Below are 26739 nucleotides of genomic sequence, written 5' to 3' on the forward strand. Positions count from 1 at the left end.
TGTGTTACAGCATAAGCCACTTGAAGTGTTAGTGATTAGCCATGCAAATTCCTAATAGGACTACAATTATTAGGCATAATAAGATCATTAATATCAGGTTTTAAATCAGCTATAATCCAGCTGAGTCTTTGCACATACATAGATGAGGACAAAATGGACCTGAGATACTTTTTTGATGTTATTGCTTTGAACTCATTAAATCCTAAAAATGAATATTTTAAAACTGTGTCTTAAATAATTAATAATTTATTTCTGCTTCTAAAAATTTGATTCAATGGAGCCACAAGAAGGAACACTTTTACTCTAAAAATGACAAATTAAGTATTGATTTGTTGCTGTGGACATAGTATATTACTTTCAATGAGAAAAAACACATGCTAGTCTACACTGGCTAACATTCATTTTTCAAGAGCTGGTATGTTTGTCTTATATGATGCTCTAACTTTAGTTATAAAATAGTAAGAATGTATAGACAGAAAAGTGAACACAAGATTGTATACATTGCAAAGCTCTAAAATACATTTATCCAACAGCAAAGAAAAAATGATTGTTACCTTCTGGATAAAAGAGAAAACTAAGTAAATATCGAAAGCCTTGAATACATAACAACATTATAATAAATGTCAATATTTATGGACTTCTTTGAAGCCAAGGTAAAAAAGCAGGTTGTCTGAAACAGACAACCATTTAAAATATCTTACAAATTCAAACCATTGAAAATTCAAGTGCTTCTTTTCTTCTAAATGTTAGCTTCATATAATAGTGAAGGCAACATATTTATAAATAGGCATTGATGAGTTCAGGATATCTTATACAATCAAAATAATTATACAGAGTCTTTCACTATTCTGTGAGCCTTCCTACTGTCTCTCTATTGCTATCAATTATAGAGTTGGAAGGAACTTTAACAAAAAGATGACTGACTCAAAAAAGGAGAAAATATATCTGTCATTAAGACAACCCCTTGATGGTGGATGCTGCTGTTAAGACACAAAGGGTTTTCTCACCCTTCTGTCCCATAATTTTTCTGGCATAGTGTGTGCTCTACGACACGCTATAGCCACGCTAGTCTCTCATTCCAACGCGTCGTCTCAGTTCAGCGGCGGTTTTCTCCAGCTGTTGGATGCTCCATTGCCACTGTCTTCTGTCTGAGTGAAGCTTGTTTACCTGACAGTGCAAACGCTTGAGAATTGCACTGTATCTTTTATGTTGTACCTATTAGAAGAAGAGCACATATCAACAGGGCTTGAGAAAGAAAAGCAGTAAAGAGCCATAAAGGATATTTTGATCACTCTAAATAAGAAAGCACTCAATTAAAAATTACTTAATAAATAATAATGACTATAAAAATAAACAGTAATTATAACTATTTACTCAATGCTTACTACATGTTAGATACTGTGATGAGAGCTTTTTACATATAATTAAATCCTCGTAACTCCTTATGATGTAAAGATTATTATTCCCATTGTTGTATAAACTGAAGATCAAAGAGTTTAAGTCACACATTCAAGGTTTCACAGCTGGGAAATGATGGTGTTTGGGATTTGAACCCAAGGCAAGCATTTGTGATGGAAGGCCTTCTACTTATCAAAGTAGTTTCCAGTTAAGAGAAATTTTTTTTTTTCTGTATCAAGCGGTTCACTGAAACATAGACCCAACTGATCTAAAAGATCTGGGAAATAATGTAGGCCATTTTCCTGCCAGTAGGTCAGTATTTATGCATGACACAGTACAACACAATTAACCACATTTTGTTTATCTGTTCATCCATCTAAGGACATTTGGATTGTTCCTCTTTCTGGCTATTGTGCTGCGATGAATGTGGATGAATGTGGATGTATGAATATACCTCTGAGAGACGGTTTTCAATTTTGGGGGGCATATGCCCTGGAGTAGAACTGTTGGATCATTTAATAATTCTATTTGGAGGAATTGCCATGCTGTTTTCTACTCTGGTTGTACTAGTTTATGTTCTCCCTAGCATGGAGGAGGGTTCCAATTCTGCACATACTGAAAGTACTTTATACTATCTGCCTTTCTGGTCATAATCAGAGCCCTCTTAGTGGGTATGACATGGTACTTCTTTTGAGTGTGACAGTGGTGTTGTGGTAAAATGTCCTTTTTAAATGAACTGATAGAATAATATTAAAAGAATAATGGGATTGTGAAAGTTACCTCTTCATTCTCATATCTGTTTAAGAGAGAGCTCTAGTCAATTAGGAAGGTGATTCTAGGTCAATACAAAAAAGAATCAAGTTGTCAAAACACCACGCCACATTTATCAGAGTAACCAATTTGCAAATAAGCTTATAGCTTAAGATGGCCGTAGGGGGACAAGACTCTGGGTTTCTGGGGCCTTAAGACTCTGCCCCAAGCTGTTTCCCCTTCTCTCTGTAACTCAGCTTTCCTTTCTACTGGGACCCTTCTTCCCGGGACCCTCAGGGGAGTGCCCCTCTCTCTCTCAGAGCTCTTCCCTTAGTGAGTTCAGAGCTTCTTTACCTTTATTATGCCATGGCTCATTTTGATAGGATAGCAAGGACCACGGACTCCTTAGAATGTTTTTAAATGTATAAAATACAATACATGGGATTACAAAAGAAATCAATTATATGGAAACACAGTTCTGCAGAGCATCAGGGGAACTGGGACAGAGACACTCTAGGCATTCCAAAATACTGATATAAAAACTCATCAACTCATTAAGACTTCACATAAATAACTAAAAGCTTTATATATCTTTTTAAGTTTTCAGTTTTTTTAATTCTGCAAATTCAGATAGTTCATTCAAACTGGTGAACTAGGCCTCCTGATATGTTGGCAAAACAGAAACTGACTTTAAAAGAATGATAAATAAATTAGTAAACAGAAACATTATCATATTAGGCAATGAAACTATATTCAAAAGAAGATTTTAATATATCAAATATATTCAAAGGGATATATATCAAGTTGGGCTTCCCAGGTGGTGCTAGCAGTAAAGAATCTGCCTGCCAATGCAGGAGACTTAAGGGATGAGAGTTTGATTCCCTGGGTTGGGAAGATCTCCTGGAGTAGGAAATGGCACCTCACTCCAATATTCTTGCCTGGAAAATTCTATGGGCAGAGGAGCATGGTGGGTCACAGTTCATGGGTCCACAAAGAGTCAGACGTGACTGAGCAACTAGCACATGGCATCAAGTTATATCTATGTATATAATGTGTATCACTGTTTATAATATATATTAATATGTAATAAATGCATCCATTGATATATCCAATAGACTACATTAATAAGAAGAATAGTCACAAAATATGCTTATATTCATGTTCATAAAATATATTAATAGAATCAAATAACTATAACAAAATTTTGGTTAATCCATAAATCATACTAGCCAGCTTCTAAAATTATTCTTCAGGAGTGAAGCTGTGAAACTCCTTGGATAAAACCACCATGGATCAGAGTAGAGATGTGCACAGTCCCCTTAGTAGGACTGTAGATTACCAGCCTTGGCTAGATATCACAGAAGGTATTAATATAAACTAAAGAAAGAATAATCCATCAGAAGGGATTATGTGAAGAACACAGCATAAAAATAGGCAAGTGAAGATAGTTCCCACTCAGTGACTCTCTGATAAGAATGACACTGTTATGGAGATTGGCTCCTTGAGTGTCCAGAGCCAGAGGTCAAGAACACTCAGAGTCAAGTGATGGACTTGATTTCCATGCTCAGTAACCAGCTTTGTGATAATCTGGCTTCCAGTGTAGTTTCCTTACAAGGAGAATAAGCACTAATGACCGATACAAATTTTCTGATTTCCTTGAGAGTTTTGTGCATTCTTGTAAATTAATAAACTGGCATTTGAGTTTTATATAGTTGCGATTTGTGAACTCTACTAACACTTCTCTGTATCTACCCAATCCTGGGATACTTAAAAGGTCAAGTTTCCAAGCTCAGAGGCTAAAAGGCAGTTGTGGCCAAGAAGTGACTTCGTAAAGGTGAAGGGCACATTGGGAGCCTTCTTGGAGACCAGCCTCTATTCTGACTTTGGTAAGTGTCAATACTTAAACCTGAATACCATTATACACCTAAGGATGTAGTGGTTCTGTAGAAAATATAGCTTTCTTTTGCCTCTAGGAAATGGATACATTTCTATTCTTATCTAGTTATTGTTACCCCTGTGGCGGAAATGAGAATAATAATGACTTCCCTGGTGTCTCAGACAGTAAAGTGTCTGCCTACAATGCGGGAGACACGGGTTCAACCCCTGGGTCAGGAAAATCTCCTGGAGAAGGAAATGGCAACCCACTTCAGTACTCTTGCCAGGAAAATCCGATGGACAGAGAAGCCTGGTAGGCTACAGTCCATGGGGTCGCAAAGAGTCGGACACGACTGAGAGACTTCACTTTCACTTCACTTTCACCCTGCGGCAGAAATGAGAATAATGAAGCAGGGGTGGTGCCCACAGAATATAGAGGTAACAAGAACCGCCTCTTCATTCCCTTCGTTCTAGACATACTTCACTTCTAGAATCTGAGTCCAGGTATGTTCTCATCTTAAGACCTCTGCACCTGTTTTTTCCTTTGCCTGAAAAACTATTCCTCAGACTTTCATGATTAGCTCCTTCACTTCACTTCAAAACAAAACAACACTTTGTTTTGAAAGTTGAACGGACTTTGATTCCTGAGATAAACTTTGCTTGGTCATGAGGTATTAACTTTTTTATATATACCAGCTATAGTCAATTGAAAATATTTTGCATATATGTTCTTGAGGAACACTAGTTTGGAATTACTTTTCTGATAATGTTCCTGTTCATCTTGTGTGTCAGGGTTAGGCTGGCCTCCCAAAATAAGCTTGGAAGAGTTCCCGCCTCAATTTTCTGAAAGAATTTGTACAATCTAGATATTATTTCTTCCTTAAATATGTGATAGAATTTACCAGTGAGGTTATGTCAATCTGAAGCTTTCCTTATGGGAAGGGTTTTAATTATCAGTTCAATTTCATTGATTTCTAATTCATACCATTTATATAGCCTAATTTGAAATGGATCATAGAGCTAAACATAAAAGTAATTTCTTCCTGTGTTAATGATGATATGTGTATTTTTCAAGGAATTTGCCCATCTTATCTAAGTTGTCAAATTTATTGACATGAAGTTGTTTAAAAGAGGCTTTTATCACCCTTTTAAGTCTATAGGACCTAAAGTAGTATCCCCACTATCCTCCTTTTTCTGATCAGTATTGTTACACTTTATCAATTTTATCAGTCTTTTCAACTTTTGGCTTTGTCAATTTTTCTGTTTTTCCATTTTCTATTTCTTTCAATTTTACTATTTATTATGTCATTTCTCCCTATTTGCTATTGGCTTATTTTTCTAGTCCCCAAGATAGAAACTTAGATAATTGTTTCTAAACCTTTTTCCTCTCTAATATACACATTTAAAACTGTAGGTTTTCCTCTAAATACTGCTTTAATTGTACCTCACAATATTTACATGCTGTTTTCATTATCATTCAATTTCAAATATTTTCTAATAATTCTTGTGATTTCTTCTTTGACTCCCGGATTATTTATAATGGTGATGCTTAATTTCAAAATGTTGACATATTTTCTAGCTTTGCTACTGTTACTGACTTCTAACTGAATTCTGCTGTGATTAAAGAATACAAAATTCTTTGAAATTTATCATCCAGTATACTGTCTATCTTGGTTGAAAATTTCATGTACATTTGAAAACAAGTATACTCAATAGTTGCTAGGTAGAGTATTTTATAAGTGGTAATTAAGTTTAGTTGGTAGATTAGTTGTTCAAATTTTCTATATGCTTGCTTATTGATTTTCTATATTGTTCTATCAATTACTCAAAAAAGTTAAGCTCTCTAGTATGACTGTAGATTTGTGTCTTTTTCTTTTTAATTTTTGTCCGTTTCTACTTCTGTATTTTGAAGCACTGTGATTAGGTAAATTTACATTCATTATTATTATTCATTTCTGACAAATTGACTGGCTCTTTTCAACTTTGGGGGTAGTACATACCTTAGAATCTACTTGATATTAATATAGTCATGACCAGCTTTCTTAAGATTGATGTCTTCACAGTTTATCTTTTTCCATCTTTCAAATCATGTGTCTATATTCAAAATGTATCTCTTGTGAAAAAGTTATGTTCCCAAACTGTTTTTTCAATCCAATCTGAAAATTTTTCCCTTTTAATTGGATTGTTTAGTCCATTTACATTTGGTATAACTAATGGTATGCTTGGGTTTAAGTCTACCATTTCAATATCTGTGTTCTATTAGTCTCTTTTGCCTTTTTTATTTCCTACTTATTTTCTGTCTTCAGAGTGGATCACAGGCCTAAATATAGAATGCAAAACCATAGAACTCCTAGGAGATAGCACAGGAGAAACCTAAATGACCTTGGGTTTGGTGATGTCTTTTTACATACAACACTGAAGGCACAATTCATGAAAGAAGTAATTGATAAGCTGGACCTCATTAAGCCTCTGCTCTATAAAAGATACTGTCAAGAGAATAAAACAAGACACAGACTGGGAGGAAATATTTCCAAAAGACACATCTGATAACTGCTATTCAAAATACACAACAAATTCTTAAAACACAACAAGAAAAAAATAACCAGATTAAAAAATAGGCCAGAAACCTGAACAAACACCATATCAAAGAAGACAAACACATGGTAAATAAGTATATGAAAATATGCCCAACATGAAATGTCACCAGGGAAATGAAAATCAAAACAACAAGATATCACTACACATCTATCAGAAAGGCCAAAATCTGGAACACCGACAATACCAAATGCTAGTGAGGATGTGCAGCAATGGGAACTCTCTCATTCATTGATAGCAGGAATGCAAAATGGTCCAGCCACTTTGGAAGACAATTTGGCAATTTCTTACAAAACTAACCATACTCTACCACATGATCCAGCAATCATAATCTTTGGCATTTACCCAAAGTGCTTCCCTGGTGGCTCAGTGGTAAAGAATCTGCCTGCAATGTAGGAGACTGCCTGCAATACAGGAGACCAGTTTGATCCCTGGGTCAGGAAGTTCCTCTGGAGAAGGAAATGGCAACCCATTACAGTATTCTTGCCTGGAAAATCCCATGGACAGATGAGCCTAGCAGTACAATCCATAGGGTCACAAAGAGCCGGATATGAGTGATTGATTAAACCAATTCAATTCAAGTGAGTTGAAAACTGATGTTTACACAAAAACAGATGTTTATAGCAGCTTTATTCATAATTTCTCAAGCTTGGAAGCAACCAAGATGCCCTTCAGTAGGTGAAAAATAAACTATTGTATATCCAGACAGGCTGGTTCCAAATTGGGAAAGGAGTATGTCAAGGCTGTATATTGTCACCGTGCTTATTTAACTTATATGCAGAGTACATCATGATAAATGCCAGACTGGATGAAGCACAACCTGGAATCAAGACTGCCAGGAGAAATATCAATAACCTCAGATACACAGATGACACCACCCTTATGGCAGAAAGTAAAGGGTAACTATAGAGCCTCTTGATGAAAGTGAAAGAGGAGAGTGAAAAAGTTGGCTTAAAACTCAACATTCAGAAAACTAAGATCTTGGCATCTGGCCCCATCACTTCATGGCAAATAGATGGGGAAACAATAGAAACAGTGACAGACTTTATTTGGGCTCCAAAATCACTGCAGATGGTGACTGCAGCCATGAAATCAAAAGACGCTTGCTCCTTGGAAGAAAAGCTATGAACAACCTAGATAGCATATTAAAAAGCAGAGACATTGCTTTGCCAACTAAGGTCCATCTAGTCAAAGTTATGGTTTTTCCAGTAGTCATGTATGGATGTAAGAGTTGGACCCTAAAGAAAGCTGAGCACTGAAGAACTGATGCTTTTAAACTGTGGTACTGGATAAGACTCCTGAGAGTCCCTTGGACTGCAAGGAGATCAAACCAGTCCATCCTAAAAGAAATCAGTCCTGAATATTCATTGGAAGGACTGATGCTGAAGCTGAAACTCCAATACTTTGGCCACCTGATGGGAAGAACTAACAAATTGGAAAAGACCCTAATGCTGGGAAAGACTGAAGGCAGGAGGAGAAGGGGATGACAGAGGCTGAGATGGTTGGATGGCATCACCGACTCAATGGACATGAGTTTGAGCAAGCTCTGGGAGTTGGTGATGGACAGGGAAGCATGCTGCAGTCCATGGGGTCGCAAAGAGTGGGACACGACTGAGCGACTGAATTGAACTGAACTGATATCCAGACAATGGAGTATTATTTAGCAATAAAAAGATAAATAAATAAAGGAAAAAAATGAGCTATCAAGCCATGAAATGACACAAGGAAACTTAAGTGCAATTAAAGCCAATCTGAAAAGGCCACAAAGTATATGATTCAAACTATATGACAGTCTGGAAAAGGTAAAACCATGGAGACAGTAGAAAAATTTTAGATAATTTTTAGAAATTTTTAGAAAATTTAGACAGTAGACATTTTTAGAAAAGGTTGCACTTTCCTGGTGGCTCAGATGTGAAGAATCTGCCTGCAATGCAGGAGACCCAGGTTCAAACCCTGGGTTGGGAAGATTCCCTCGAGAAGGGACTGGCAGCCCACTCCAGTATTCTTGCCTGGGAAATCTCATGTACAGAGAAACCTGGCGGGCTACAGTCCATGGGGTCACAAAGAGTTGGACACAACTGAGAGACTTTCATGGCTTTCCTGGTTGCTCAGAAGGTGAAAATATTGGGAGAAAAGTCCAAAAGACATAGACTCATATTCTATCCTGTCTCTTTCACTAGCTATATAAAATTACACAAGTTATTTAAATTTTCTGAAATTCTATAAAATATGTCACTATGAGAATTTAAATGGGATAGCTTATAAAAAGTGCTTGAAAAATACCAGGCAATCAATAAATAACAACAGATTTAATAATACTGAACATTTCTCCTCGTATTTTTGTTACCATGTTATCTAGCTATCTGAATCATTCTTACCTTGCCTTTGGTTTACCTTTCTACCTTTGTTTCTTTGGGTTTTTCACCTAGGACAGGCTTTCTAGTTGTGTGGTCATTTCTGTGGCTGACCTCAATAATTCAATGGATTAGTTAATTGTGTAAGCTGTAAGCTGTACTGTAACAAGTTAAATGTGTTTTGTTCCTGCTCCCTAGTAGCTCCGAAAGCACTCTTAAATTTTTCCTGTCCTTTAAATTTGGAGCCAAAATTGAACAAAATTTAGGCAAGAGTAACCAGCAATGAATCTTAAGATGCTTTCAGTTCAGTTCAGTTCAGTCACTCAGCTGTGTCCGACTCTTTGCAACCCCATGAACCGCAGCACGCCAGGCCTCCCTGTCCATCACCAACTCCCGGAGTCCACCCAAACCCATGTCCATTGAGTCGGTGATGCCATCCAACCATCTCATCCTCTGTCGTCCCCTTTTCCTCCTGCCCACAATCTTTCCCAGCATCAGGGTCTTTTCAAATGAGTCAGCTCTTCTCATCAGGTGGCCAAAGTATTGGAGTTTCAGCTTTAGCATCAGTCCTTCCAGTGAACACCCAGGACTGATCTCCTTTAGGATGGACTGGTTGGATCTCCTTGCAGTCCAAGGGACTCTCAAGAGTCTTCTCCAACACCACAGTTCAAAAGCATCAATTCTTTGCTGCTCAGCTTTCTTCACAGTCCAACTCTCACATCCATACATGGAAAACCATAGCCTTGCCTAGACGGACCTTTGTTGGCAAAGTAATGTCTCTGCTTTTTAATATGTTGTCTAGGTTGGTCATAACTTTCCTTCCAAGGAGTAAGCGTCTTTTAATTTCATGGCTGCAATCACCATCTGCAGTGATTTTGGAGCCCAGAAAAATAAAGTCTGACACTGTTTCTGCTGTTTCCTCATCTATTTCCCATGAAGTGATGGGACCAGATGCCGTGATCTTAGTTTTCTGAATGTTGAGCTTTAAGCCAACTTTTTCACTCTCCTCTTTCACTTTCATCAAGAGGGTTTTTAGCTCCTCTTCACTTTCTGCCATAAGGGTGGTGTTATCTGCATATCTGAGGTTATTGATATTTCTCCTGGCAATCTTGATTCCAGCTTGTGCTTCCTCCAAAACCTATTATCACAAATGTTACTTGCAGCACTCATCATTTGCTAAAAACTTCTTAAATGCTCTAGTTTCCCCTTCCTGAAAATGCTTAGATTTGGCAAATAACAAGTTTTAAACCTTGAACTAAAAATTACTGATCGTTGCTTAATGTTTTGTATTTGAAGCTTTGTGTTTGTATGCTTTGTATTTTGCGTCCCAATTTTTTTGTCAGTGACTCATAACTTATCTTTGTTTTCCTTTCTCTTATCTTTAGCTCCTTTCTTCTACAATGTATATATAAAGACAGAGAGTAGACAGGGGAAAAAAGGCATTTGGGGGTAAGTATTTCAAGTACTTCTTTCACTCAGACATGGCCTAAAACAACCAAACACATTTATTTTATTAAAAAAAAAATGTAAAATCCAAAAACCATTTTCATTTTTTCTTAATCCAAAATGTAAACAGTAGCGTTAATATGAAGATTAAACATGCAAAGCACAAAATGTTTGAAAGAGTTAAACATTAGAATAAAAGAATGCTATAACCTAGGTAAAAGATGATCAAGAACTGCACCAAGGCCACAGCTGAATACATCCAGAAGGGGAAGGAAAAAAAAAAATACTTGAAAAAGAAATAAGTAATAAAAATCTGTTTAAATTTATCCTCTCAAAAGACTGGCTGTTTTGAGAAAGAAGTTACTTGTATCAATGATAAATTCTCATCAAGCAATAAGAGAAATTGTTGGGGAAAAAAAATGCAGTGTTCTCAAGGCAATGCTGTGGCCTTTGTCCTTCAATGTTATGCTTTATTATAGATAATCTCTAATTTCTTAGATTTTCATTTTTTCATTTCATTTTTTACCCATAAAATAGTAATAGAATTGAGGACTATTTTTGATACATTAGAGTTAATAAAACTAAGATTAAAAAGTCTAAAAGAAACTTTAGTAACCGTATTATGAATGCTTAAAAAGAGTTTATTGAATTTCAGGATAAGAAGTATAATGATGAAAACATTAAAAACTGAATATCAAGCTCAGTGACATTCCCTCTAAATCTAACATTAGTAGTCACTTACATCACCCTTTACCACTAAATATACCCATGTACACTTCTGCTTCTGTCAAAATAAAGTATATGTATTTCATATAACTACTCCTCATGCTAAGTACAACTAAAAACCCTGGACAATGGATATAATATTAACATAAGAAGTTCTGAAAGGTAGAGAGCAGAAAGCAAACTGACTGGAGGCCTTAGGATTCAAGGAACGACTTGGTAATAGCTCCCTGGGTTTTCACTTGGCCTCATATATCACAGATATGAGGAAGGAAGAAAGAAAGCTCGAAATGCCAACAAATGCAGACAACAACAAAACAAAACAAAAAAACTCCATGAAAAGCCTGCTCTCTAATCAGAGGACCAGGAAAAGGGCAGCCTTAAGACTGAAAATGTTGAGGTAGTAGCTACTCTACTGAAGTCAAACACCACAGGAAAACAACAATGGCTCTACCACCACCCACAGCAGCAAACGCTGAGTGGAAAGCCTAAACTTTCACCATTGCTGGGCTATAGCAGGACCCAGGTCCTCCAGCTGGGCTGGTGTCAGAGAAGGCTGAGTGGGGAGACAGGACTCTTCATTCCCTCTGGAAAGTAACACACTACATCCTCTGGTGTGAGGGGAGCCCCTCTGGGGAGGCTAGACTTCTCCATCTAGTGGCTAACAAGGCACTCTCCCCTTTCCCACTGGGAGAGTGTCAGAGGAGGCCTAGTGGAGAGTGGAGGTTTTTTACCATCACTCAGTAGTAGCAAGGCCGAATCTATGTGGGAGCAGTAATGAGGTGCTCCTGCCCCGCCCAGCCAGGGGCTTATCAGCAGAAGCCTAGCGGTCAGCCAGCACTCCCACTTCTGACCAGCAGTAACAGGAAGCCCTTATTCCCTCCACAAGTGACTATGGAGTCTCTGAACTTTCACTACTACGTGGAAGTAACAATGATGCAGAGTCTTACAACATAAAACCCAACATGTCCATATTTCAACAGAAAATCACTCACCAAAGCAAGAACCAGGAAGCTCTCAAACTAAATAAGAAATAACAATCAACATGTGCCAACACCAAGAAAATGCAGAGGTTAGAATCATGTGGCAGGCATTTTAAAGCCATCATCATAAAAATTTTTGATGAGTAATTAAGGGATGTGCCTGAAACAAATAAAAATATTAAAAGTCTCAGAAAAGGAATAAAAGATACAAAAAACCAAATGGAAAAGACACAAAAACTGAAATAAAAAATTTAGTGGGATGGTTCAATAGCAGAATGGAGGGGCTAAAGGACAGAATCAGTGAATGTAAGATAGAACACTAAGGAGTATGCAGTGTGACCAACTGAGAGACAAAAGACTAAAAAAAAAGAAATGAAGAGAGCCTCAGGGACCCGTGGGACTCTCAAAAAAAGACCTATAATTTCTTCCATGAGAGTTCTGGAAGAATAGGAGAAAGAGGGCAGACCTGCAAAAGTTTCAATAAATTAGAATGGAAAATTTCCAAAATTTAGCAAAAGACATAAGCCTACAGAACTGAGAAGTTAAGAAATTAATTCCAGAAAAAACCCACTCCAGTACTCTTGCCTGGAAAATCCCATGGACGGAGAAGCCTGGTAGTTACAGTTCATGGGGTTGCAAAGAGTCAGACACGACTGAGCAACTTCACTCAAAGACAGCAAAGCTTGAAAGCAGGAAGAAACAAATGTCTGAGAGGAAAACAATTCAATTCAATGACAGTGAATTTCCCATTAGAAATTATGGAGACCAGGAAGAAGTGGCACGGCATTTTTCAACGGAAAAGAACAGTTAACCCAGAAATCTATATCCAGTAAAAACACCTTTCAGAGATGAAAGGGAAATGAAGACATTTTCAGATGGAAAAAAAAAAAAAACAAAAAACCCCAAAGACTGCCACCAGCTGACCTCTCCTAAAAGAATGAATTTAGAAGCTTAAAAGAGAAATAAAACAATAAAAGAGGAAATCTTAGAACATCAGGGAGGAAGAAAGAATACGGTGGAGCAAAAATACAGATAAATACAACAGACAGTGGAGAAGGCAATGGCAACCCACTCCAGTGTTCTTGCCTGGAGAATCCCAAGGACGGAGGAGCCTGGTAGGCTGCTGTCTATGGGGTTGCACAGAGTCGGACACGACTGAAGTGACTTAGTACACACAGCACAATAGACAGATGGAAAGGGCTTAGCTAAAGGGTATCAGGTTTCTTTTGAGGTGATGAAAATTTTAAAAATTGACTATGGTAATGGTTACAAGGGCTTCCTTGGTGGCTCTGAGTCCGCCTGCAATGCAGGTGGTGGTAAAGAGTCCGCCTGCAAGCAGGAGACGCATGAGACGTGGGTTCAATACCTGTATTCATGTTAAAAACCATTTAACTATGCATTTTAAATGAATGAATTGTATGTTATGTGAATTATATCTCAATAAAGCTGTTTTAAAAATCAGAATCATGGTAGCCTGAGAAAAAGGGAGAAGAGAACTTTCTAGACATGATGCAAAAGTTTTATATCTTGTTCAAGGTCATGGTAACACAGGTATATATATAAATTGTCAGAATTAAACAAGCTAAAGCCTTACAAATAATGTACCTACTCTTATGACAGCTACACTTTAATAAAAATTATTAAGAATCTCAAATTTCTTTCCAAAAGCTTTTACCAGTTTATACTCATACCAATAGTATTTTAGAATTCAGGTGGTCTACATCTCACAAATTGTAATATTGATAATTGACAGGCCAAATTTTGGGCCTTATTGTGGTCTGATTTATCAATCCCTTACTGTTAATGAGGTTGGTCATCATTTCCATTGGATTTTATCTTTTTTAATATATATTTATGTTTTAAATGGTAAGACTTTTCAAACCATATTCCCAAGGTTCTATGGCTTGTTCAAAATTTTCTTATTGCTTAGTCACTTATGTATGTTACAAATACACCCTCTCAAAAGGAGTCTACTCTTCTTTATTGTTATGCTGCATCTCAATAATCTAGAAATTTATGATATAGCCAAAGTAGTATTTAATCATGCAGTTTGGATATATGTCTGTGTCTTTTAAAATAAATACTTCTGTAATGCAAATACAAAGTAAGTTTGTCTCCTATATTATCTTTAATCCTTGTGGAAGTCTATGTATGTATGTGTTCAGAGGTAGGAATCTAATTTTACTGCAAAATTGTAATTTTTTCACATGACTAACTGTTTATTCCATTTATGATGGATTATTTCTGGATTCCTTTTTTCTGCTTCATTAATCATTTTTTCTATTTCTATGCCACATATATAGATATATAATAAATGTAGATATCTAAAAGGGTAAAAATACCCATTTATTTACATTGCTAGTAAAATAGAAGATAAAATTATGGTGTTTCTTAAAGAGAATGTTTTGTAAAGGTGAGGGCTTTCGTCTTCCTGGTGCTTTTTCATTGTGCCAAATTAGTCACAAGCAAGTTGAAAATATGCATCTTTTCATTTTCCAAAGTAATTTTAAAGGGTGAAAATTATTTGTCCTTAACAACATACATTTTTCCCTTTTTTTTCTCCACTCATCTAAACAATGACTATAAGGTATACCAGTGGCATCTCAAATTTAGTCTCACTTTTAATTTATCATTCAGTTTGTTTTCTAATTGGACTATTGAAAATTACAGATAGGAAGTCAGAGTTTTAGAATACCAACACTTCCATTGTCTTTACTTTGAAGAGTCTTTAATTTCTGTCTATGAGTGGTCCTTTTTGACTGGATAGCCTCTGCTGTCTATCCATATTAGTTGGTTACAAAGGTGATGGAATGTGGAGAAGGAAACGGCAACCCATTCCAGTATTCTTGTCTGGGGAATGCCATGGACAGAGGAGCCTGGTGGACTACAGTCCACGGGGTTGCAAGAGTTGAATGTGACTTAGCGACACCCACCACCACCACCTGATGGAATGAGACCTGGAAGAACTCTAGGCCAGACTGAAATAAGACTCAGTACTTGCTTTTCTTGAATACATTCAAGTATTTGAATATTTTGGGAGTTATCTACACTTATCTATAAATAGTTTGGATGTATCAACTGTTTTTCACAGTTCTTTTCGGTTCTCTAACTGTTTTGGGAACTGACAGTAAACTACACAAATTATGACTACAGTATTAATAAAAGTTTAAAAAATGATTCCATAAAACATTGAAATCCAGATATTTAAGACTTACCTCTATTTCTTTTCTTAATTTTTCATGTGTCTTTGTTTCTTCCTCAAGAAAACAAGTTTGTTCACTGATGGATTCTTCTACACTTGTAATTTCATCCTTCAGTTTTGTAATATCTTCCTGTATGTTTATAACATTTAAAATATACATGTCAAACAATGAATCACCAAGATAAATGCAAGATTTTCAGCGTTTCTATAATTTAAGATTAACCATCACATTTAATTTTGATTAATACGATTAGAATGTTACTTCTATAGATATAAGGAACGAGAAAGCATTATTGAAACAAGCAAACCTTAGATTTGAAGATACAGAAGTAAAACCAAATGAAAATAAGACACAAAGGGAAGCAGAAGTCATAGCGGCAATTGTTTGGCAATGTTGTATAGGATATTTGCTTACTTATTGCAAGAAATAATAGATATTTTAAGTTTCCATCTCCCAAAATCTTCAAAGAATATTAAGAGAAAGCTGCTTAGGATGCAATTATTAATTCACATTGTTTGTGTAACAGCATTAAGCACACTAAATAGATTTTAATTGGTCTGGATCCACTAGACTGGAAGCTAGTTAACATTTTTGTGAATCACACTTTCTGTAACAAATGAATTAACTGTTCATCTGATTTTGTGGGACTATATATTTTTATCAACCCACAAGGGATTTGGGGATGTTTCCTTTATGCATTTGTACTTCTGGCATAGTTGTTATATAACTCATGTACTTACACAAGTTTTTAAAAGCTGTGAATCCAGTTAGAGCACTCATGGATATTTTACTAAGTTAACGATAATTTATCACTGAGTAAGAATACTCACAAAAAAAGGAATACTAGGAAATGTTTTATTAAGTGATATTTCAAACCTGTGCTTGTCTCATCAGGTTTCCTTCTGGATTTTGGAGATCCAGCTTAAGTTCCTCTTTCATTGTCTTTAGTTTTTTAACAAGGTCTCGTTTCTCATTGAGTTCAGTCATGAATGACCATTTGTTCTCTACCTCTCTCAAACTATCTTTATGTGCTTTTATCTTGGCATAGTATTCATTATATTTTATCATTTGTTCCTCAAAATTTTCTTGGGCTGTTTCTATGTCAGATTTAAGCTTCACATTTTCTGCGTGTAAGGATTTGATTTGATTTTCCAGGTCTCCACAGTGAAGTCTGGTTTTCTGTATGGCAGCATCTTGCTGATAAATTTGCCTTTCTGTTTCTTTAGTTTCTGCAGAGACAGATGCTATTTGTGTTTGAAGCTCATGAAGTTCATTCTGTAAGATATTTCAACATTATTATTATTAATTCATGATATTCAACATTAAAAAAGCCATTGTTTTGATCCACAGTGTGTGTAGAAAAATCACTTAACATAAAAAATATTTTTTATCAAATATACAAAAATTGATGCATAATAGAAGAAGAAATGTAATAAAGTAATGAAATTATTTTATAATCAGAGGGAGCCCAGGGTTACATATTTCTTATTTTTTATTGTTCTCAGTATTAAAATTTTATCATTTCTCTTGACATTTTATATATAAAAAATACTTTACAATAATTTTAACAATATATTTATGGGCATCAGAAGTACAAACTAAAGAAAAAGTTATGATAAAAATGATAGAACTCTGAGTTAAAAGAACAAAAGACCTAAGTTCTAGTGCCCTTAATGCTGTTTACTAGTTGGGGTAATTATACATGCTGTGCTTAGTCATTCAGTCATGTCTGACTCTTTGTGGCCCCATGGACTGTAGCCCACCAGGCTCCTCTGTCCATGGGATTCTCCAGGCAAGAATACTGGAGTGGGTTGCCATGCCCTCCTCCAGGGGATCTTCCTGACCCAGGGATCAAACCCAGGTCTCCTGCATTTCAGGCAGGTTCTTTACCTTCTGAGCCACCAGGGAAGCCCATGATCAAATAGCAAACTTAATTATCCTATTCAAGTCTCACTTTCTTCACTTGTAAGATAAGTATGAAGGTATATTTATCTTTGCCTCTCATGTGGTGCAGTGGTAAAGAATCTGTCTGCCAATGTAGGCTGTTCAGGAAACGTGGGTTCGATTACTGGGTCAGGAAGATCTCCTGGAGAGGGAAATGGCAACCCACTTCCAGGATCTTGTCTGGAAAATCCCATGAATAGAGTAGCCTGGTGGACTACAGTCCACAGTGTTGCAAAGAGTCGGACATGACAGAGCATGGGTAACTCTTACCTCTCTGGGGCATTTGGCAATTCTAACCAGCACCTGCTTTTTAAAACCTACCCAACACTTCTCTGCTTCTCCTCAGATACCTCTGAGCATTCCTTCTCTGTCTCATTGGTTCCTTCAAATATAGGTTTTCCTCAGGGTACAGTCATCATAATTTTCTTCTCTCATTCTATCTATACTCCTTGGATAATCTTACACATACTTAGATCTTGAGAAACATAGAAACATGATTCACAGAATGTAGGTGGCTATTAAGTCCTATGCTCAGCTACCACTGGGCATCTCAAATTCATCGTCCAAAAATCAGACAACACCTCCCCTCCTGTGGCCCATCCTGTTCTGCCTTGTATCAGTTGCCAATTGTCAGGACCACAAAAATTCTGTAACACACTAGTGTTTATTGCAGAGTGCCTGATGAACTATGGATGGAGGTTCGTGACATTGTACAGGAGAGAGGAATCAAGACCATCCCTGAGACAAAGAAATGCAAAAAAGCAAAATGACTGTCTGAGGAGGTCTTACAAATACCTGTGAAAAGAAGAGAAGCAAAAGGCAAAGGAGAAAAGGAAAGATATTCCCATTTGAATGCAGAGTTCCAAAGAATAGTAAGGAGAGATAAGAAAGCCTTCCTCAGGAATCAATGCAAAGAAATAGAGGAAAACAACAGAATGGGAAAGACTAGAGATCTCTTCAAGAAAAGAGATACCAAGGGAACATTTCATGCAAAGATGGGCTCAATAAAGGACAGAAATGGAAAGGGCCTAACAGAAGCAGAAGATGTTAAGAGGTGGCAAGAATACACAGAAGAACTGTACAAAAAAGATCTTTACGACCCAGATAATCACAATGGTGTGATCACTCACCTACAGCCAGACATCCTGGAATGTGAAGTCAAGTGGGCCTAAGGAAGCATCACTACGAACAAAGCTAGTGGAGGTAAAGAATTCCAGTTGAGCTATTTCAAATCCTGAAAGATGATGCTGTGAAAGTGCTGCACTCAATATGCCAGAAAATTTGGAAAACTCAGCAGTGGCCACAGGACTGGATAAGGTCAGTTTTCATCCCAGTCCCAAAGAAAGGCAATCCCAAAGAATGCTCAAACTACCGCACAATTGTACTCATCTCACACACTAGTAAAGTGATGCTTAAAATTCTCCAAGCCAGGCTTCAGCAATACATGAACCGTGAACTTTCAGATGTTCAAGCTGGTTTTAGAAAAGGCAGAGGAACCAGAGATCAAATTGCCAACATCCACTGGATCATTGAAAAAGCAAGAGAGTTCCAGAAAAACACCTACTTCTGCTTTATTGACTATGCCAAAGCCTTTGACTGTGTGGATCACAATAAACTGTGGAAAATTCTGAAAGGGATGGGAATACCAGACCACCTGACCTGCCTCTTGAGAAACCTGTATGCAGGTCAGGAAGCAACAGTTAGAATTGGACATGGAACAACAGACTGGTTCCAAATAGGAAAAGGAGTACATCAAGGCTGTATATTGTCACCCTGCTTATTTAACTTATATGCAGAGTATATCATGAGAAATGCTGGGCTGGAGGAAGCACAAGCTGGAATCAAGACTGCTGGGAGAAATATCAGTAACCTCAGATATGCAGATGACACCACGCTTATGGCAGAAAGTGAAGAAGAACTAAAGAATCTCTTGATGAAAGTGAAAGAGGAGAGTGAAAAAGTTGGCTTAAAGCTCAACATTCAGAAAACTAAGATCATGGCATCTGGTCCTTTTCATTACTTCATGAAAAATAGATGGGGAAACAGTGGAAACAGTGTCTGACTTTATTTTTCTGGGCTCCAAAATCACTGCAGATGGTGATTGCAGCCATGAAATTAAAAGATGCTTACTCCTTGGAAGGAAAGTTATGACCTACCTAGACAGCATATTAAAAAGCAGAGACATTACTTTGCCAACAAAGGTCTGTCTGGTCAAGGCTATGGTTTTTCCAGTGGTTATGTATGGATGTGAGAGTTGGACTGTGAAGAAAGCTGAGCGCTGAAGAATTGATGCTTTTGAACTGTGGTGTTGGAGAAGACTCTTGAGAGTCCCTTGGACTGCAAGGAGATCCAACCAGTCCATCCTAAAGGAGATGAGTCCTGGGTGTTCATTGAAAGGACTGATGTTGAAGCTGAAACTCCAATAGTTTGGCCACCTGATGCAAAGAGCTGACTCATTTGAAAAGACCCTGATGCTGGGAAAGATTGCGGGCAGGAGGAGAAGGGGACGACAGAGGATGAGATGGTTGGATGGCATCACCGACTCAATGAACTTGGGTTTGGGTGGACTCTGGGAGTTGGTGATGGACAGGGAAGCCTGGTGTGCTGCGGTTCATGGGGTCGCAAAGAGTTGGACACGACCGACTGAACTGAACTAAACTGAACTGAACTATAGCCCACTAGGCTCCTCTGTCCATGGAATTCTCCAGGCCAGAATACTGGAATGGGTAGCTGTTCCCTTCTCCAGGGGATCTTCCTGACCCAGGGATCAAACCTGAGTCTCCTGCATTGCAGGCAGATTCTTCACTGTCTGAGCCATCACAGAAGCCCTCTTTATATTTAACTATTCATCAAATTCTGTAGATTTCCCCACCAGTATAACTATAGGCCTTTATTCTTTTTCTTCTTTAAATAAATGTATACTTATGGGAGGGAAGCACTCACTAAGAAGGCAGACCCAGCCTATCCTTTTCTTGACAGAGACAGGAGAGAGAAGGACACTGAAGATACAGCATGCTGATGAACTTCAATCTTTATCTCCAGTTTTGATATTTAAAATGCCCCTTTGACATTCTATTTGGATATCTAACAGCCATCTCAATATACATGTTCAGAAAAGAGCTTTTAATTTGCAAGTCCAATATGCTCCTCTTTCAGCCTTTTTGATTTCAATAAACTTTCCACCTTGGATACAAAAAACCTAGAAGCCATTCTTGATTCATCCCTTTATTTTATCCCTACAACCTATTTAATAGCAAATCTTGATGCCTGGGCCTCAAAAATAAAATCCCAACTCACTTGTGACCAGTCGTTGTAGCATGGCCCAGCTCTTAACTGGTCTCCCTGTTTCCATGCTTCCTCCTCTCCCTCAACTAGAACTTCCAACACTGTTCTTCAAAGTTGTTCTGGTTATATAGGTTCTTTGCATTTCCATAGGTCTTTTAGAATCAGTCTGTCAAGTTCTCTAAAAAAGCCTGCAGGAATTTTGAGTAGAACTGCTTTTAAACAATAGATAAAAGAGAAAGACCTGAGTGTTAACAATACTGAATCTTATGATTCATGAAAATGGTATATCTCTCTATTTTGGTCTTTAATTTCTCTCAACAGTGTGTTGCAGTTTTCAGTACACAGGTCTTACATCTTGTCTTAGTTTGCTACAGCACAGCCATAACAAAATATCATGGACTTAGTGGCTAAAATAACACAAATTTATCTCTCACAGTTCTGTAGGCTGGACAGAGTGTTAGCATAGTCAGGTTCCGGTGAGAACTCTTCCTGGCTTACAGAGGGTCAACTTCTCACTGTGTCGTCACATGACAAAGAGCATGCTCTTTGGTATCTTTTCTTCTAAGGGCACTAACCCTACCACCAGGATCCCACCCTCATGACATCATCTAAACCTAATTACCTGACAAAAACTTCATCTCCAACCACAACCACATGGGTTTTTAAGGCTTCAGCATATGAATTTTGGGGGTGATACAAACATTCAGTCTATAATACAATATTTTTCTTAAATTTACCCCTATTTCATAATTTTGATGCCACTGTAAATGAGAATGCTTTTTAAATTTCAGTTTCTGATTGTTTCTTTTAAAATGTAGAAATATAACTGGTTTTTATAATTAATCTTATCTTGCAACCTTTCTAAACTCCCTTATTAGTCCTGAAAAAGTGAAAGTGAAAGTTGCTCAGTCATGTCTGACTCTTTGTGACCCCATGGACTATACAATCCGTGGAATTCTCCAGGCCAGAATACTGGAGTGGGTAGCCTTTCCCTTCTCCAGGGGATCTTCCCAACCCAGGGATTGAACCCAGGTCTCCCGCATTCCAGGTGGATTCTTATTAGTCCTAATAGACTTTAAAATAATAGATTCCTTAGGATTTACCAAAAAAAAATTATGCTATATGTGAATAAAAACAGTTTTACTCCCTCCTTTCCAATTGGGATACCTTTTATTTCTTTATCTGTGAAGGAGTGGCTTGAATTATTGGTACCACAGAATGAGAAGAAGTGATAAGAAGACATATGCTTGCCTTATCCCTGATCTTAGCAGAAAAATATTCAGTCTTCCACTATTTCGTATGTTGCTTGTAGGATTTATGTAGATGCCCCTTTTAGATGGCTAGAACTTTCTTCTGTTCCTAATTCGCTGGTAGTTTTTATCTTAAATTGATGTTGGATTATAAGAAGTATCTTTCATGCATCTAGAATTCTCTTTCTAAAAATAAGTTTATTCATTCACTCTTTTGAAGTCTATCAAAACCCTCTCATCAACTCTAAAATAAAGTTTAAGCTTCTTTTCATGCTACACATCTCTTATTGCTTCTCAGAATACACTCTATGTTATTCCACTACCAAACTACTTACAGCTCTATGAATGTACCAATGCTATTTCAGGCCTCTTAAGTTTCTCAGTTTTTTTGGTTTTGTTTTTGGCCTAGAATATCACATCCTTGTTTCCCTTTAACCCTCAAACCAATCCCATACACCCAATCATTCTCGGGAACTCCAGCTATTCTTTAAAACTCAACTTACCACTCCTTTTTCAATGTTAAGTTTGTGTTTATGTCTCTGTTGTTGACATACTTCCCTGCATGTAGTTATTTGTTTAGTTATTTGTCTCCCTCTTCAACACACGGTGAGGACTTCTCTGGTGGCTCAGATGGCAAAAGAAAACATTCGCAATGCAGGAGACCCAGGTTCCATCTCTGGGTCAGGAAGATCCCCTGGAGAAGGGAATGGCAGCCGACTCCAGTATTCTGGCCTGGAGAATTCCATGGACAGAGGAGCCTCGTGGGCTAAAGTTCATGGGGTCACAAAGAGTTCAATATGACTGACTAACACTTTCAGTTTCATTTTCAACAGATGGTGAGTAGCTTAAGAGTGAGGACAATGTTCAGCAAAACGCTTGACAGAAATTAGGTCCTCAATATAAATGATATAACATCTCTAAAACTCTTTGAAGATTAACAAGTATTACGGAATGACTCTTTATAGAAATCTAAGACATTATTATTTTTATATTATATCCTACTGTCAACATGTATTCTTTTCTAAAGTGACTCAGTTCAGTTCAGTTCAGTCGCTCAGTCGTGTCTGAATCTTTGCGACCCCACGGACCGCAGCATGCCAGGCCTCCCTGTTCATCTCCAACTCCTGGAGCTTGCTCAAACTCATGTCCATTGAGTCAGTGATGCCATCCAAACATCTCATCCTCTATCATCCCCTTCTTCTCCTGCCTTCAATCTTTCCAGCATCAAGGTCTTTTCCAATGAGTCAGTTCTTTGCATCAGGTTGCCAAAGGACTGGAGTTTCAGCTTTAGTCCTTTTCTGTCCTTCCAGTGAATATTCAGGACTGATTTCCTTTAGGATGGACTGGTTGAATCTCCTTGCAGTCCAAGGGATTCTCAACAGTCTCCTCCAACACCACAGTTCAAAAGCATCAATTCTTCTGCACTCAGCTTTCTTTATAGTCCAAGTCTCACATCCATACATGACTACTGGAAAAACCATAGCTTTCACTAGACAGACCTTTGTCAGCAAAGCAATGACTCTGCTTTTTAATATGCTGTCGAGATTGGTCATCGCTTTTCTTCCAAGGAGCAAGCATCTTTTAATTTCACACAATGCAAATATTTACAAGAAATCTATACTACCACATAGTGTAAGTATTATCATATCTGCTGATGCATTAATGCCTAAAACTATATTCAAAATCTGGTCCTACACTGCCGACCAGGGCCCCAGCAAGGATACCTTGAGTAATGTTTACAAGTATCCTTTCATTTAATTATCATGAAAACCTTACAGATAGGTCCTATTATTATCTCCATTTTACAAATGAGAAAACAGAAGCATGGAAAGATTAAATCAAGGAGCTGGAAGTAGCAAATCATCTCCTGGCAATTCAGATCTAGAGTATATTCTTTTCATATTCTTCTCATATCAATGATACAGTTAATAAAAAATCTTTTAAAAGTAAAAATACTGTTTTCATTTTTCCTTCTTCAGCTTTATTAACAGAATAATTGTGTCTATGCTGAATACAAAAACAAGTATGGCTTTCAGATTCCTGTGATGGATTTATGAACATATTTTGAAATCTAAGTGTTAGTCGCTCAGTCGTGTCTGACTCTTTGTGACCCTGTGGACTATAGCCCGCCAGGCTCCTCTGTCCATGGGATTCTCCAGGCAAGAATACTGAAGTGGGTTACCATTTCCTTCTCCAGGGAAAATTTAAGGAACACAGAAATGTTCCTTATCTACCTGAAATGTTCACTGGCAACTAGTAATTTCTAAGCCACATCTTTAAAAACACTGACTTAAAAACTTCAAACTAGTATAGCCGCTATGGAGAACAGTGTGGAGATTTCTTAAAAAACTGGAATTAGAACTGCCATATGACCCAGCAATCCCACTTCTGGGCATACACACCGAGGAAACCAGATCTGAAAGAGACACGTGCACCCCAATGTTCATCGCAGCACATAATAGCCAGGACATGGAAGCAACCTAGATGCCCATCAGCAGATGAATGGATAAGGAAGCTGTGGTACATATACACCATGGAATATTACTCAGCCATTAAAAAGAATTCATTTGAATCAGTTCTAATGAGATGGATGAAACTGGAGCCCATCATACAGAGTGAAGTAAGCCAGAAAGATAAAGACCAATACAGTATACTAATGCATATATATATGGAACTTAGAAAGATGGTAATGATAACCCTATATGCAAAACAGAAAAAGAGACACAGATGTACAGAACAGAATTTTGGACTCTGTGGGAGAGGGCGAGGGTGGGATGTTTCAACAGAACAACATCGAAACACGTATATTATCTAGGGTGAAACAGATCACCAGCCCAGGCTGGATGCATGAGACAAGTGCTTGGGCCTGGTGCACTGGGAAGACCCAGAGGAATCGGGTGGAGAGGGAGATGGGAGGGGGGATCGGGATGGGGTCGGGATGGGGAATACATGTAAATCCATGACTGATTCATGTCAATGTATGACAAAAACCACTACAATATTGTAAAGTAATTAGCCTCCAACTAATAAAAATAAATGGAAAAAAATAAATAAATAAAATAAACAATAAATATAACTAAAAAAAAAACAAAACTTAACCTTCCTTCAATTCAGCATTTTAGGAAAAACTATCAAATAAATTTAAAATAATTCTATGTGATCACTGTGTTTTACACGCTTATCTATAGTACGATGACACTGTTGAATCTCTGCACAATGAGTATGTAAAATGTTCCACAAAACTGTAATATTCATGTAGATTTTACTTAAGGATGTTATGTGTGCTTAGTCATTCAGTCATGTCCGGCTCTTTGTGACCCCATGGACTATAGCCCACCAGGCTCCTCTGTCCATGGGAATTCTCCAGTGAAGAATACTGGAGTGGGCTGCCATGTCCTCCTTCAGGGGACCTTCCCAACTCAGGGATCGAACCCAGGTCTCCTGCATTGCAGGTGGATTATTTACCATCTAAGACACCAGTGAAGCCCTTACTTAAGGACACCAGCATAATTTAGAAGGTATAAATATGAACATTAGAAATGTTATATTGCTTCCTCAGAAGTTATTAAGTTTGCTTAATAACTTCTCTCTTACTAATTTAATATAGTTTTGAAGAACATAAAAACTCATTTGCAAGACTTTGTGAAATAGGTTACCTGCAAACGGAACAGAACTTTTCTGTTTCTTTCTATTTCTGATGTTTGTGATTGCTGTTGCTTTGCAACTTGTTCTACAGCATCGGTTAATGAAGATGTGTCTTGTTTAGCCAGAGCTAGACAAAAAGAATAAAGTACATAATTAAAATCTAAATGCAAAAATTCTAAGAAACTTATGTTTCATCACACAAAATCATGAAAATTGTGATGCTTTCTCATTAATAAACTAAATTTAGGGTTGATATTCTTCCCTTTCTGACTATAAACAAAACTAAAATCAAAGGCCATAATAATAGACAATTAAAAGTCACCTACTGCAACACTACACCTGTTCCTTTATGAAACATTATAAATATTTTGATTGTCCTAAAATTTTTTATCCAGACCATCTGCACATATACTATAATTATAGTGCTACCATAACAACTATTTCTCAATTACAGTTGATGAATTTTCATTATAGGCCTGCATTTTCAGGTTGTTATGCCTTTTCTAAACACTCTAGAAGCCTCCTCCTGGCAGCTTTCCTCTATTCTAATTTGCTACTAATTTTAACCCAATTTTCCTATCACACTACTTTTTCTGTTACTCCTCATCTTTCAGCTCTGTATTTATGAAAAGTGCTTCATTACCTTCTTTGGGAACTCCTTGACTCTTCCTTTCGTTTTCTGACATTCTTGTGTCTCTTTCCACCTTTTCAGTTCACCTTTTCTCATACAAAATAATCAATGCTGATAATATTTCACTTTTCTTTCTTTTTTCATCTGCTATGTATTAGTGATCCTGAAAGTAAATTAACTGTCAAATGTCACAGGGATGGCAATGACATTCATCATCAGTTCCAAGAATTAAAATACAATGATTGAGTGAGAGATTGGGGAAGAAAGCAGAACTCTCTGTGGATCTTGCTTGTCCTGCTTTTTAACTGTTATGACCCTGAGAAGTTTCTTAATTTATGTGATCATCAATGTCCTCGTCTGTAAAACTTCATAGGGCTAGTGTAATAATGCATGTGGTCTTCCCCAGGTGGCGCTAGTGGTAAAGAATTCACCTGCCAATGCAGGAACCACAAGAGACGGAGGTTCCTAGAGACTCAGGAACATGGGTTCTCAGACAGGGGTTGGGAAGATCCCCTGGAGTAGTAAATGGCAACCCACTCCAGTATTCTTGTTTGGAAAATTTCCTGGTCAGAAGAGCCTGGTGGCCTACTGTCCATGGGGCCACAATGAATTGGACATGACTGATCACACAATAATGAAATGTATGTAACATACTCA

General features: G+C 37.4%; 1 protein-coding gene across 1 annotated transcript in view; it reads right to left on the bottom strand.

The window, feature by feature from the left end:
* Nucleotides 1-257: 257 nt before the first annotated feature.
* The window catches only part of CCDC122 (coiled-coil domain containing 122), a 30098-nt gene continuing 3616 nt past the window's right edge, over nt 258-26739 (bottom strand). Inside the window, exons 3-7 of the mRNA XM_061133358.1 lie at nt 26095-26260; nt 25463-25578; nt 16204-16602; nt 15340-15456; nt 258-1215 (exon numbers count right to left, since the gene is read on the bottom strand). Of these exons, the coding sequence (XP_060989341.1) occupies nt 1066-1215; nt 15340-15456; nt 16204-16602; nt 25463-25578; nt 26095-26137 (825 nt within the window). The 5' untranslated portion in view covers nt 26138-26260 and the 3' untranslated portion in view covers nt 258-1065. The remainder of the gene's footprint in view (nt 1216-15339; nt 15457-16203; nt 16603-25462; nt 25579-26094; nt 26261-26739) is intronic.

The sequence above is a fragment of the Dama dama genome, chromosome 30, assembly GCF_033118175.1.
Source record: "Dama dama isolate Ldn47 chromosome 30, ASM3311817v1, whole genome shotgun sequence".
In the NCBI taxonomy this organism is placed as follows: Eukaryota; Metazoa; Chordata; class Mammalia; order Artiodactyla; family Cervidae; genus Dama; species Dama dama.